At 35.7% G+C, this 15,486-nt stretch overlaps 1 protein-coding gene across 5 annotated transcripts; it reads right to left on the bottom strand.

The window, feature by feature from the left end:
* Positions 1-1,370: 1,370 nt before the first annotated feature.
* On the bottom strand, positions 1,371-7,307 carry LOC149191485 (uncharacterized). Of its 5 annotated transcripts, none has more exons than XM_089404300.1 (6): positions 6,649-7,307; positions 6,235-6,425; positions 6,044-6,093; positions 3,939-5,939; positions 2,726-2,921; positions 1,371-2,587 (listed from the first exon to the last, which is right to left on the bottom strand). In XM_089404300.1, exons 4-6 carry the CDS (start codon positions 5,937-5,939, stop codon positions 1,866-1,868), a joined length of 2,919 nt encoding a protein of 972 aa, XP_089260426.1. In that variant the 5' UTR covers positions 6,044-6,093; positions 6,235-6,425; positions 6,649-7,307; the 3' UTR covers positions 1,371-1,865. The 5 variants fall into 5 exon arrangements, with proteins under 5 accessions (XP_089260426.1, XP_089260425.1, XP_089260423.1 ...); XM_089404299.1 differs by having other exon boundaries at positions 6,235-6,422; XM_089404297.1 differs by having other exon boundaries at positions 6,190-6,398.
* Between the last annotated feature and the right edge of the window lie 8,179 nt (positions 7,308-15,486).

The raw sequence follows: 15,486 nt of genomic DNA, 5'->3' as shown, positions 1-15,486 counted from the left end.
TAATTATTGAAAACACGATATCCTAAACTGGGATAAATTTTTATGAACAAATTGTCAATAACAAGATGATCTAACTATAGTTTAAATTATGAAAACGAAACAAGTTTTGGAAACCTCAAATTTGATGGATGGTATGGTTTTGAAATTCCTATCCCGATCACAAATAGAGATTGCATATGCATAACTGCACCATCCCTGACGGGTAAACATTATGCACCTGATCACAAACATTATGCTCGTGGTTTTATTCGGGTGTGCCATCGCCGTATCTGCCCTTTTTCAGGTGATTGTTGTTGTTGCCCGCTCGGATGTTGCCGACGTTTTTCGCTAGCCTTTGTTGCCTTCTTATTGATTATGTATGCCCCCTGTTTCTGGGCTGTTTGCTTGGGCTTTCTGGGGTGACCTGTGCCTTGATTTCTGAGGTTATAGTGATGTTTGATGGGGTCTTTTTCGACCTTCTATGTAAGCCTTATCTCTGGTATGGGATGGGTTTCTTGTCTTCTGTTTCTTTTTTTCTAAATATACCATGAGGCATTATTGCTTAACTGCGTTCAGGATATAGAAAGATCCTCTGGATGAATAAATTAAGGGTTCTTTTTCTCCAAAAGAAGATACAGAACATTAATGAATAATACATACACAACAATAACATGCAGCATTAATGAATTTATAGCTAGGCGCTTATTAACTATTAATATATATTTTGTTAACATTTTCGAAGATGTATATTGGAGTATTTACAGCAATGGGGGTGCTTATTCAATTCTCATTTTATATCGTGTCAATAAATGGTATATAGCGACTATAACCTCCATTTTTATAGGAAGTAGGATGAGAGTACACCTTTTTGTTTGTTTGGTTAGTCTGGTGGAAAGAACATAAAATATTTTGATCGAATCTCATTAAAACTAATTTCAATTGTAAAAGTATTCAAATTCATAGATTATATAAGTTAAACCAATAAAGGTTTTTAAAATGCAATAAGGGTTTTTACAATTGTTGAATCTATTTGTAAATCAAAATTTGAAATTTCAGAAAATTTACAGTGAAAGAAAAACATTTCCACTTTCTGCAGTTGTCAGATTTAGTTTGAAACCAAAGGACACTTGGAGAAAAAAACTCCGACCAGAGTGTGAAAGTGACAAGAGTGGGAAAGTAGTGATTTAATGTGCGGAGACAACATCAGCTCGATTTCCTGACATGTTCTGATTTGTTTCTTTTAGTAGTCTGAGTGTATATTTGTCTGTATAGGACTTCTAGGACCACTAATAAGAAAGCCATGAAATGAGTGGGAATAAGTATCTCCAGTTTGATGCAAGAAATAGTCAATAAATCATATATCAACTGCTCAATCATACAGTCGGGATATATACCCACCTACCATATCCCATTGATGATGGGATGCATTTATTATGTTCTGAAGTGCAGGACTCAAACAACATTGACCCCTCTCCCTAATACAGAACCCTATCTTTAACTCGATTTTCCCACATTACTGTATTCTTTCACAATTTTGATATTGAAGACAACACAGACAGCACATAAGAAGCCTGAAGTCCTTAATTTATGGCAGTATTATCTAATTAAAGCAAGGGGAAAAAAACAGAAGGAACATGTTGTCATCTATCGTAGAGATGCTTTCTTGGCAATACAAGATATGGCCATCTCTAGTAGAGATGATTCAAAAGTACTATCTCAGAGCTACAGGCACGAGATGGTGCCATCTTTCTATTATTGAAAATTTTAATCCTCATCATAAGCAGCAGAGAGTGACTGCTACTCTGAATATCTCTATCTATAGACCATTTCTACCTTATCTCTAGTATGGAAGCAGCAGGTGAGCAGAGTGGAGTAAGAGAAAAGGGCTACAATTGAACAAGGTCAAGCAACACCTCTTCCACTAGCACTCCAAAAATTGCTAGCTCTATGTTAACCCCTACTTCCTCTGCTTCCTCTCTGAATATTTTCCACTCTTGTCTCTCCCTCTTAAAGTCTAGCTCAACAATCCTGTCTGCATGACTATCGGTATCAATCTCTTCTTTCCATGCAGAAGAAGGAGATATTTGTCCACATATAATCTTCTTTACCAATTGCTCCTGAGCCTGTTGTTGCTGTTCTCTCAGCCATGGCTCTACCCCTGCCATAAACCCACAGCCATGGCGTTTTCTGCTTGACTGTAACTCTTCATTCACCCTATCAAACAGAAGCTTGTGCGCCTGCCTTGCTGCAACTAAGGAAGGATGATGAGAACCCCATAATGAAGTTAATGGGGATGCAGGAGGAAGACTCTCTGGAATTGTTTGAGAGAAATGGACATCTTGTTTCATATGATATTCTGTCCCCACATCTTCTTCCCAATCCATTTCGTTATCGTGACTTGTACAGGGGCTTGTCTGAGCTGATGATGATATATCAGTAGAATCAACATCTATACCCATGCTCTGTGACTCGTCCTCCTCTGTACAATTGCCACTTTCATCTTCAGATGAATCCTTCCATGATGCTACTCTCTTTTCCAAAAGAAGAGGATCCATGTAAGCAAGCTGTTCATATGCAGAAATTTTTTTAAGTAGCTGTCGTTTGGCCCCTGCCATCAAAACAAAACTTATCATACTCAAACTGGCAAAATTGGAGGGAACTAAAAACAACACCCATAAAAACAATAAACAAAATGTGCATGGAAAGTAAAACGAGACAAAAGATTGAGGATGGCTTTAGAACTTACTCTGGATAGTAGCATATGTATTTTCAAAGCCTGGAGTATCCTCAAAAGGGGAGTCCAAGACAGAAACCGGACTAAGTTGTTCAGCCTCTTCAAAACAACCAGTCTCTGATACTTCACAATTATCATTCTGACTGCAGTCATCTCCAGTTCCATCTGAAATATTATCATCCATGGGAGATATTTCTTCGTTTTCTTCCTGTTTACAAGATCAACGCAATGCCATCAATAACTCAGATACTTAGGCTTCAACAACCAGATGAGAAAATCAGAAAGGCCTTGTCTAACTATTATAAGTTTTGGAATTTTGGCCATAATAATCAGAAATAACAAAGTCCCATGGGATGGCCATGCATTTATGAAGCATATAGAGGGAATTATTAATTTTCAATTATCGATTTTCACCATGCATTTATAAAGCATATGGATTTTAACCATGCATGTATGAAGCATATAGGTGGATTTATTATTTTTGAAGCTATGGGGTTTGGCATTATGGATAGACTCATTACCTTACATCAAACAGGTTTGAGAGGTTTTATTCTTTTAAAGTTATGAAAAGTTGGCATTACCTTATCTTTAAGATTGCACCCGGTCACTTTTTTCCTTTCATGGTATTAGCATTATGTAAGGGTAACACAGGAAATCTCTCAACCAAAGTAAAAATTTGGCAATTATTTTTTTCAGAAAAACTGATCATATAGGTGTTCGAATGGTTTTTTTTTTTATGGTGGAAATGGATTCAGAACCATCAAAAACCACCTGGGTACCCAAAATCTTAAAGTATGACAGCTATAACCCAGCTTTCCCAAAATTTACAAAAATCATGCCGGAATTTCCATTATTTTCGAGATGAATTTCTGCCGGATTTTGACAAAAATCATGACTACTCTAAAAGAAACAGGTTGATTATGGAAAACCAGTGAAAAGACTTTTTACAAACAAATATATTTATAAGAAAAGGCAAGTGCACACACAACCACAAACCTGAAACAAGAAGGTATGTAGTAGATGGCCAAGAACCAAGCACATCAACAACCATTCAAAACACTCCTATTCAGTAGTCATATAAACATCTCTTAAAATTTCCTCATATAAGTCTCCAAAATCTAAAGATTTCTTCTAAACCACATTTGAGAATGTTCTTGAAAAAAAAAAAATTGTTGGTCAAGAAACTTTACATACCAGAGTGAACCATGAAAGCAATAACACTCACCTCAACTTCAGTACTACAGCTAGAATGGAGCCTAGCCGGTGACCTCATTATATCATACACGCTCCCCACACCAACAGAATTCATAGTACTATTGGCCGCTGATTTGGAGCAATGTATGCAATCTTTTTGAATGGTCTCTTTTGGCACAGCAGAAGCTTCAGACTCATAACAAGTAATATCACATAATTGGGTTCCTGTTGAAGATTCATTCATCTCATTTTGTTGGCAGTGATCAAAATCCTTAGCTTTACCATTTTGATCAATCTCAAAAGAAAAGTAACCACGGGGGCACTCGTCCTCTGAAATGCAAATATTTCCTTTAAGCTCTCCAGAATCTAAGATGCCACTCCCTTCTGAGCTACCAGTAGAGGAAAGCACATCCACTGAGGTTGATACAGAATCACTATCCAGGCTAGATTCTAGCCAAGCACTGCTGCAGCTTGTGAAGGAAAATTCTGAGCTCACATTTTTCCTTGTGTCTAAGAAGACTTGCCAATCATCCACTTGCTTTTTATTAAGGATCACATTAGATTTCTTGGCCACATTCTCAGTTTTCATAGATAAACAGCGCGCAACCATAACATCTCCAAAAACTTTGCTTTGATGTTCCAAGGAGGTGGCCCTTTCTCTTAGGAATCCATTGCCTGAATGCCCCACACATTTGTTATGAAAATCTGACTCTTCAAATGAATTCCATCGAACAATATCACGGATTCGAAGTCTAACTTGATCATTTCTTTGCATCTCAGGCCTGTGACTTCCTCTACTGAAACTTCCCATGGCATTCGAGAATCTCTTTGAAATGTTATCTATGGAATTGCTACTCTGCACGTCTGACTCGAACCTTTCTGAGTTACAGTTCACTTTGTTGGGTGCTTCCTTAGCAGGGGTTAACCTTCTGAGGATCGATTTGAGCAGGCTGTACTTGGCATTGTTCTGACCACTGCATGTTTTATTGTGTCCCTCGTTCTGATTTGCTTTCTTGCCTTTATTGAAGCTAAAAATTCTTGAGTAGTGTACCAAACTTCCTTCTTTTTTATGCGTTGAACCAGTTGGATCTTTTGCAGGGGATAATCTGAAGGCACTAATGAAGGCCTCGGATGCCCTCTGCCAAGCATTCAATGTACTTTCTGCTGATAATAACCAACTTTTATCCACACTCACATTTTCGTTAACCTGATCAGCTTCAAAGTTAGTAGAATCGCCAACCACTGCAGATTCTCTGGAGCTGGAGCTGGAGCTGGAGCTTCCCAGATGCTGAGAACAAGTTCTATTATGGGAGTTTTCTCTATCAGAACAACTCGTTTCAATTTCTCTTCTCTGTGGGATTCTGCTATTTGATGTTTCTCTTTCCATTAACAAATCGTCCTGGTCAGCACAAGGGGACAAATCGAACTGGGCTTTCCTTGAGCTTTCCCTCAAGCGTTTTCTTCTTTCAGTGACTTCATTAATCTTGTGATCCTGGTCAAGCAGGTAACGAACAGTATTGGGCACATGCGCTGAGCTGGGAGAGAAGGAGAAGGATGGCCTGGGACGGCTGCAAGTATGTAGTCCTGGTTCCAGGATTCTGACAGCTGCTTCCATGAGCCTAGCTGCCCCTCTGGATGGGCTCTTAATGCATGAAGAGGACTTAACAGGGCTCTTCAATGGACTTCGGAGGGGAGAGGAAACCTTGTACTGGGGTCTGCCATGTGACCTCATGGAAGTAGTATCAGGGAGAGGAAGTTTAAGGCCCAAGGAGTTCATAAGTGGGTCTGAATCGCCAACCTTGAAAGATTGGCCGGGTAATCTGTTAGGCTTCCTAGTGGGGCTATGACAATCTTGAGCTTTCTTATTTATTTTTGTTCCCATTTTCTTGTGATGGTCTGAGTGGAATTTCTTGCGAAGATGTCTCTGGCGAAGAAAGTCCATAGGTATAAAAGGCTCCTGCTGCTCCTGCAGAAGTTCTGAAAGAGGACGTTGAGATTTCTGTTTGTTCTGGAGCTTCTGCACATCTTCCATCTGGAAAAAACAATCCATGAGCACTCTCAAGATAGTGTGATAAAATCCCAACTAGAAAGTTTGCAATTAAAAAGAATATGCAGTGAACTTAGTTTCAGGCTCACCTTGAATTGTCTAAGGCAAGTACGTTGTCTAGTCTAGGGAATGTCTGAAGCTGGCAGGCAGAAGGACATCATGTGAGTATAAACAAAAAACAAAAACAGCGAAGACATGTAAAATTTGCTATGCTTCCAAATGGAACAATGCATACAGTGGTTTGCATGTAGGTGTGGATGACTACTGAAAAATGAGTAACCTTATAGATCAACACTCTCTTTGCTAGAGATATTCTACTGATAGTTAAGTCTTGAGTTCAGCTGGTTCCTGTAATGACTGAAACAACACTTCGCATCTTGATCACCAGCTTAGATCCACAAAAGTCTCCTCCAGATATTTCTTCTATTAACCACAATGTATTGGCTGCATTAGCACAAAACGAAGTCTCTGCTAAAAGAACAAAAATATGAATTTGTAAAACCCAATCTGAATGAATGAGTTGCAGGAACTATTGAACATCTGTAACAACATATTATTTTATTGTGAAAACCTAAAAAGGAGATCCAGCCAACTGTGGGCTAGAAAATAAAATGCATCATGAGCAATAAAAATTATGATAGGTATCACTGAACTAGTAAGCAGTAAACAAAACATAAAAGCATACTCTTCTTACCAAGTCCAAACCGTTAAGCAAGACCTATCAATGAAGAATAATGAATCACATTTAATGCCCAGAGTAGCAGATCATTGGGCCATGAATGACAAATTGTTTTCTTTCTCCTTACAATCAAATCAAGCAATTGCTTTGCTCAACAATTAATAACAGTGTTGGCCATGACTGTATAGAGAGCTGTGCAGTGTGCAGAAATCACCCTTCCCACCATTTTGGATTCAGTAAATGCAAAGGACGACCAAATCAACTCATTTTTACTGAAAATTGCAATGCATTAAACATGGACTCTCAGGACAAGCTGCCCATTCAACTTTTTTTCCTGCAATTCATAATAAGGAGAACTGGGGATAAGAAGGCATGGGGTAGTTATTCATTAGGGGCATTCAAGAATAAAATGGGAATATGTAGCCCGACATGGTTGCAGAAGAAACAAAACAGCTGAAACGAGGAAAGGGTAGAGACGAGGCAGCTTCTATTGGCGAAACAACCGAGGGCTCCATTAAATGAGATAGTTGTTACAGTGGATGCATGGAAACAAAGTATGCACACTGCCCTTTTCTCGAGGCGAGCAATGCATGCGTTCATTGTTTTTGTTGATGCCTAAAACCCAGCTCATGAAAAAGACAAACCCTAGGGTTGGTGGCCATGGACATAAACATGGCCCCATGGAGAGATCTAGGTGACCGGACATTGTTTACTGGCGTACGTTGACCGCCATCATTAAATAGCCACTTTTATTTGAATCTTCTGAAACAATTATACTAATTTTATCATTTGGTGGCCAATACACGAATGCCATGACTGTCCACTGGGTACTCTGGTTCATCATTGCTTAATTCGAAAATTTATTTGAATTCGGGGGGATGGATTTCACAGTTCCCAACTTCCCAACACCCGGTTCTCTTCCCTTCACTTCTCTTCTGCAAAGAATAACAGTAATACATACCCGCGTGCATTCACATATCCGTGTGAATAAAGCATCGCAGATCAATTGGACCACGTTTTGTTTGTTTGACATTTGCAAAGAGTGTAGCCTGACGAGGTAATTTTTTGGTTGACATTACTAGAGTGCATAGTGTGGTAATTTTTTTGGGGTTATTTTGGTTGGCATGGGCGACATGAATCTTCTTCACTCGTCTGGGTGAGATTGCAATGAAATGGATTTTTTTTACGGTTTTTTTGAGATTAAAACGTTGTGTAGTTTAAATTGGGTCTAGTTTAATTTATTAACGAAATAATTGTTTTTATCAGGATTTGTGTATGCAATTTTAAGTAAGAATTTTCTGTTGTTTAAAATATAATTTTGAATATATAAATGGATTCAACATCCTAAAAATCCACAATTTCAAGTAAGAATGTAGTTTTTTGTTGTTTAAAATACATTTTTGAATATATAAATGGATTGAACACTCTAAAAAAATTTGGAGCACTCAACTTCTGCAAATTAAACAACTTAAACTCAAGTTTTTAAATTCTTTAAGATATTTTGATTAAAAATAACCAAAAAAAAAAACTTAAGCTATTCCTTTAAATTGTATATTAAAAAAATATTAGCCATCCAAATTTCTCAATTAATACACTCAACAATTTAAAAATAATTATTTCTTAATTTCTAGCCAAATTTTAAGCTAAATTTAAAAATAATAATAATAATAAATAAATAAATAAAAATAAAAAATCTACTTTAAAGAAAAAAACTAAAAAAATAATCACAACCATAAAATTAAGAAAGGGGTTAGATTGTTTTCACCACCCTTAAAAATTAATTCTTCCATTAATGTTTTGGTATTTGAACTAAGGTTAGTCTTTGAATTACACCTATTCTTCTATATAAATTAAATATGATATTTCTAATGAATAAATTGTAATAAATGAAGATGGTATTTTTTTTATGTTGTTCATATATATTCATGTTAGGAGATTGTGCTATCCAGTCTTCTCATTAAAATTTCTTAACTTCTAATTTCTAATTAGATTGTTTGAGATATTTATATTTAGCATTCATGTTCTCTATGTAATACCAAAAAACTTGAGGTAAATCCATGGAGATATGACAAAGTCTTTTTGTTGCTTTGTCTAGTTCATGTCTTTATTGACATGTTTCCATGCACCTTTTTGGTGAATGTGTCAAACTTTCCAAGATAGAGATAAATAGGTACATTTGGGTCAAAAGCAATAAAATTTTCATTTAGCACACATGGTACTCTAGAGAACAACATCTCCGAAAGATAAATAAATAATCATGTATATATCTTCCACTTCAAAGAATTTTTTTTCAAACCTCATGGGTACATTGAATCCCAATATCCTTATAATGTGACCATTCCTCTAGTGCAACTTACAGTTTGTTCCCATCAACATCACATTGAGATAGACCATTATATTCCTTCGTAGCATTGTTCCTATTAGATTTGTTCTTTGGAACTTAAGACAAAAGAGTTTTTGGTACTCATGTATTCCCTTTATTATGACATCATGGCGTAGTTCTAGTAGTGCTTGAGGGACTTATATAACTCCTAGGGATTCTTAACTTGTAAACATGAGAGGTGTTTGGGTCTTTTCTTCTACAAGGTGTTCAACTTATACCAATATTTTTTCGAAAATAATTTATTTTCCAAAAATAATTATCTAAAAGAACTTAGATTACATTGATAACTCCGCTATTCTAATTTTCTCACAACTTATATAAAAGGAGACTCAATCACTAACAATTTGACTCAAACAATAAAATGTGTAAATCAGTAAAGCATTATAATCCAAAAATACTATTAACTTTATATCGACTACACAATTTTTCATAACTTTAATTATACCAAGAGTTTAGAGTTTAAGAGACACCTTGACTAACAGTTTGACTCAAGCAATAAATCTAACTTTGTAAAGCTTCATAATTCAAGCATACCATTGACTTTATATTCATAACACACTTTTATAATTTCAATTTTCAACAATGAACAATAAGTCTAACTTTGTAAAGCTTCATAATTCAAAAATATCATTAACTTTATATTCATAACACACTTTTTCATAATTTCAATTTTCAAAAGTATTTAACAAACTTATTGATTAACAATTTTATTGAAGAAATAAATTTATAAATATATAAAACATTATCATCCAAAAAAATTTCATAATTTCAATTAAATATTTATCCCTTACCAATTAAACATTTTTTCATAATTCCAATTAAATATTTTTAGACCATACAAATTAAACACTTTTCCTAATATGATGGTTGAATTTTTCTTATTATCTTTTCTACACTTTTCCTAATATGATGTTTGAATTTTTCTTATTATATTTTCTATCTAAGTCAGTTTGTAGACATTGTCCAAGCGTTAAATAAAACTTTCCATTGGCAAGTAACTTTGGTAAAACAAAACCTTGTATTTTTAAAATTATGAATAAAAAAAAAATTGAATAACAATTTAAAATTGTACTAAATTCATGTGAAACAACCAGTAAAGAAAACATTAAAGTCGTGTGGAAAAACCAATTCATTAAGATTGTATTGCTCTTGCTATGTGTCTTCGTAATCAAAATGAGTGTGCCAAGGACGTCACAATATGAGACATCATAGATTTTAGTATTCCTAAGGTGTACATAGGACAACCAATTTTAATATGTAACCTTCACGTAGAGGGATCTAAAACACTAAACGTTTCCCCATGTTCTATTTTTTTTCAATTCATTTTCATTTGGATTGTAGTGAATGTCGTTTTTCAATTGCTAAAATGATGAAATGGAAATGTTTGGATTGAAATATAAACTATAGTATCTAGTGTTTTTAAAAATTGAAAGAATAAATTACAATGAATGAACCAATGGTATAATGGTAAAACTAAATCATGGACTTTGTTGTATATGATGTTTTTGGCTCTATATCAAAGGTTAGTTTGTTAGTTTAGGTAAAGTTATTTATTTTAGGTTAAACCAAAAATAAAGTTCATTAGCTTTTTTATATGTAATAATTTTTTAGTCAATTATTTTTATAAAAAATATGATTTTTAATATTTAATATATAAATTTAATTTTTTATTTAATGTGTAGGTAGGTTACATAATATATAAAAAGGGGTTGTTCAATTGCTACATCTATATTTTTTGATGTAAATATTTTTAATAAGATTTGTTAGGTTGTTTGAGTGTTTTTATGATAATTCTTAATAACTAATATACAAGTTTAATTTCTACTTAATTTTGTAATTATGTTTCGCAATCTATAACAATGATTATTGATGTAAGCTTTTTCACCGTGACTCTTTGGATTGTTCTAGTCCTCCTATGATGATTTTTAATGTCTAATATGCAAATTTGACTTTTACCTAATTTGCAAGTATATCGCACACAGTAGGAAAAGGATTTGTTCAATTTCTACATCCATGTTTTTACCTAATTTGCAAGTATATTTCACATTGTAGGAAAATGATTTGTTCAATTTCTACATCCATGTTTCTTGGTGTATCATTTCTTAGCACTACTCCTTAGGTTGTTTCATTCCTCCTATGATGATTTTTAATGTATAATATGCAAATTTGGCTTTTACCCAATTTGCAACTATGTTTCACAATGTAGGAGTTGTTCAACTTCTATAACATACCATTTCTCACCACTGCTCTTATAGGTTGTTCCATTCCTCCTATGATAATTTCCAATGTTTAATATGCAAATTTGACTTCTACTTAACTTGCAAATTTGTTTCACAGTGTACAAGAAAGAGTCGCTTAGTTCTCCTAATGTAACCTTTCCTACCACAACTCCTTAAGTTGTTCCAATCCGCCTATTTCACATATCAAACTTAATTATATGATTACTTAATATTCATATCATGTCATGGAATATTAACCTTCAAGTAGTTATCCACTTAAATTTTTTTGTATTTATTGAAATATCAATATCAAACATTTTTTATGTTATTAAGTATATATGGTCTCTTTATGATATCTCATCTTGTAATTAAAAAAAAAAAAAAAAAAAAAAAACTTTTAAAAATTAATATCTCCTAATTAAAATATTGAATAAAAACTAATATGTCGCAGACAGCTCATAATATACAAAGTGTTTCTCATAGTGCAATGAGACAAGTATCATTCTATGTTTTTTGTCATATTACATGATTCGCTATAACTACTATATATATTTATAAGTATTTTATATATAATAATGAGTCAACTGTTGAGTGGTCATATTCCATATCCACTTAATGGTATCCAATGATAGGTTTTTACACTTCAATATATGCGAGGCAGTTTAATAATGAGTCCCCATTTTGGAGGCCAACCTCCAAAATGTTTAATTATATCATTTGTCATAATGACACGTGTCATATCAAGTTTTGAAGAAGCCAACACAGTGTACGTTCTTTGTGGTCATCAATTTTCTTTTGCAAATAAATGGACGGTTAAGTGGAAGTATTGGATGTATGAAAAGGCAATGACGAAGACAATCAAGTACATAATCATCCGACTAGCAAAGTATCATGTACTAAATAATAAAAATGAGCATACCCTCAAAAGTGGGAGGGCAAGGGCAACATGAGAGGAAATCGGGTAGAGATATTGTAAGTTTAAATTTTATCACGACATTGAAGCAATATTCGGATTAATAAAAATGAGTATATCCTCAAAAGTGGGAGGGCAATAAGAGAGGAAATGGGGTGGAGATAATAAAAATGAGTATATCCTCAAAAGTGGGAGGGCAATAAGAGAGGAAATGAGGTGGAGATAGTGTAAGTTTAAATTTTATTTTGACATTGAAGTAATATTTGAAGGTTAAAAAGGTTGTTTAAAGGGAGGGAGTCAGGGTGTCCAAAATGCTATGTTCATTTGGATATAGAAATATTTGTTGTTTTTAAAAGCTTTCATTAGATGGGATTTTTTTAAAGAGGAATTGGGGATCAGAAATACGAATAGCCCTTATAAATAGGGTCTTTACGATGGTTTAATTTTTTTTTTTATTTTTATAAAAAAAAATTGGTATTTTTATTTAGTATAATTTGTTTTATGATTATAAAAAAAATTCGGACTTTTATTTAGAATAATTCAATTTCTTAATCTTTAATTAATTCTTTCCCCTTTAATTGTTATTAATTGACCTTATTATGGTTGATTTCCCTCCTTATATATTTTAATTAATTTTCATTATTCCAACGCCTTTTTAATTATAAACAATAATTTAATTTTGATTTGATTGTTAATAATTTATTTATTCCATTTTCTCGACAATATTTTAATTAAATTTTTTATTTGATCAATGATTAGTTATATTTTTTTCCCATATTTTAGAAACCCAGTTTGACCATTGATAGTTGAGATTTGGAATCTATCGTTCTAGTCGACTCTTTGTCCATCTATATAAACCTCCTTGCACTCTTTTCTAATCATTATGCTTCGGTTGGTCCTTGAGTATGTGTAAGGACCTGTAGTTCCTTGGCATGCCCACCCGATATGCGACGTTTGATTGGAAAATGAGCGGTTGGAAAAATATGCGAAGTGCGAGCTCTTGACTTAACGTGTGATGGACATATGTAAAATGTGCATAAGGAAGGAGAGTGAGGCTTGTTTATATGGCGTGGGGAGCGTGGGCTCAACCCAAGGGCCGACCTACGAACATAGCATAGGCCGACACACATAATGAAGGATTTGCGATGAAGTAGGGGTGTTCGAACATGTGGAGCATGAGTCGGCTTGGGCAGCTCGACTCGCCCTTCCACTCATACAAATACAACAAAGGCATGGTTCATTTGAGCATCGAACTTTCGGTCATCAAACTCGAGCAAAGGAGAAGTGCGAGTTAGGAAGTGAAGCCGCAGCAAATAAGGGACGACGCAGCAAGGTAATGTGCCCGCTCTTGGGCAAGGCTGCACGGGATAAACACACGGGTCTCAGTCTTGAGTGAGAACGCGGGTAGGAGTGCCCAACGTTTGGACGAGGAGCGCGGGTGGAGACTTGGTGAAGTCGCCCGGCAGGTAAATATAACACGGTGGAGTTTTGGTGAAGCCGTGCGAAGGAGACGAGGGTGTCTTGGTGACTTGGTGGAGTCGCCCGCCCATTGTGCACGATACAAGGTTCGGTTGAGAAGTGCGGTTGGCAACTCGTGTGAGGGCACGCACGCCTAGCTTGGGCAAGGAACTTTGGTTGGCACACAAAGGTGTGACAAGTTTTAATTTTGGCTAAGTATGAAACTTGGTGTTTCCAAGTATACTTGTGAAGCTTTGTAATATTAGAAAGTTAATATCATATATTTGGGCAGACTCATTGTTTAGGGAGTTGCCCCTCCCTTTATACTGTGCAATTGTGTTCTTCATTTATAATTGTTGATGATAATGAATGTGTATGGGTGTTCATTGGTATAAAGGAAACATAATAATTACTTGGTTGAGAAACACAAACTAAGTAGGACAAGTGGTTAGGCATAGTCCATGAACATAAGTATTGGTGAAAAGAAAGTGTTCGGTGGTGCCGCACCTCGCCAAGTACGGTTGAAAGACTACCATAGGCCTGGGGGCGTGACAGTGGTATCAAAGCAGGTTCACAGTGGGTGAAGTCAGTGATGGTGAAAAGCTTGACAGGTGGTATTCAGGGTTGAAGAAGCTTGGAAGCTGGTGACAGTGAAGCAGGTACTTGCAGGTGAAGGAAGTTGTTTCACATACAAGTGGAACAAGAGTTGGTTCAGGTTACAGGCAACTTGGTAAAGTTGTTGGATGGTCGATACTCGATCACAAAGAAGGAAGAAGGAAGCAGAAATGGCAGGTGAATCTCAAGTAGTATCGAGTGAATCTAGCCACAATGCGACCGAGGCCTTTATTGAAAAACTACTAGAGCGAGTGGAGGCATTGGAATCTTACTGGACTACAAAGATGGATCTAGTCGTGAAGGAACTAGAGGATCATGTGCAGTTGAGGGAAGAGTTTGATCAACTCCGGGCTCAGCATGAGTACACTGAGCTTAAGTGTACACAACTTGAGAATGAAGTCAAGGAGATTGGAGAAGCAAGGGACAAGGGTCTGGTAGAGATCGTGAACTTGCGGAAATCTCTTGATGGTGCAAATGATGAGATCGTGGTGTTGAAGAAGGTCATGAGACATAACTCAGGTGGAGGAGTGTCTCATGTGAAAGTCAAGGAACCGGAATCTTATGATGGTACAAGAAGCGCGAAGACTCTTGGTAACTTTCTATGGGATATCAGCAATACTTGGAACACTTGGGTCTATCCAATGATGAGACAAAGGTGAAAGTGGCTGCTCAATTCCTAACAAAAGATGCTAAGATGTGGTGGAGAAGACAAATGGATCAGATTTCCAATGGCAGCGTTGATGACATTACTTCTTGGGATGATATGAAGAAAGCTTTGCAGGCTCATTTCAGTCCTCAGGATGAAACATGGGAAGCAAGGATGAAGATTAAATTCATTAAGCAGACATGGAACCTACAGACATATTAGCGGGAGTTTGCAAGTGCAGTTCTGGAACTTCCTAACATGGTGGAGAGGGACAAGGTGTTCAACTTCATTATTGGATTGAAACATTGGGCACGCAATGAAGTGAAGAAGCAGAAGATTAAAACACTTGAAGAAGCTTTTTCTACTATGGACAGGTTGGTGGAGCATTATGATGAGACTTCTAATGAGAGGAAGAAGAAGTCTGATAAGCTGAAAGAGAAGAAGAACGATGAAGCTTCGAATTCATATGAGAAGACGAAGAAGCCCTTGAAGTGTTGGATTTGTGTTGAACCACATACGGTGAAGAATTGTCCTTCTAGACCGAAAGTGGCTGCTATTGCACAATCTAATACGAAGAAAGAAGAACCTTTTGTGGGGATGATGCAAATTCTTGGTGCTG

Source organism: Pinus tabuliformis, chromosome 2_2, assembly GCF_031772625.1.
Source record: "Pinus tabuliformis cultivar Carrire ecotype Pingquan chromosome 2_2, CPIR1, whole genome shotgun sequence".
NCBI classification, from domain to species: domain Eukaryota; kingdom Viridiplantae; phylum Streptophyta; class Pinopsida; order Pinales; family Pinaceae; genus Pinus; species Pinus tabuliformis.
This window is presented reverse-complemented; position numbering and strand designations above follow the sequence as displayed.

Excerpts from the sequence above, each read along its gene's own strand:
- LOC149191485 (XM_089404300.1), bottom strand. The coding sequence starts at position 5,939 with ATGGAAGATGTGCAGAAGCTCCAGAACAAACAGAAATCTCAACGTCCT. Across the intron at positions 2,922-3,938 it reads GCTGTAGTACTGAAGTTGAG|GAAGAAAACGAAGAAATATC; the intron begins GTGAGTGTTATT and ends TCTTGTAAACAG. Across the intron at positions 2,588-2,725 it reads TACATATGCTACTATCCAGA|GGGCCAAACGACAGCTACTT; the intron begins GTAAGTTCTAAA and ends TTTTGATGGCAG.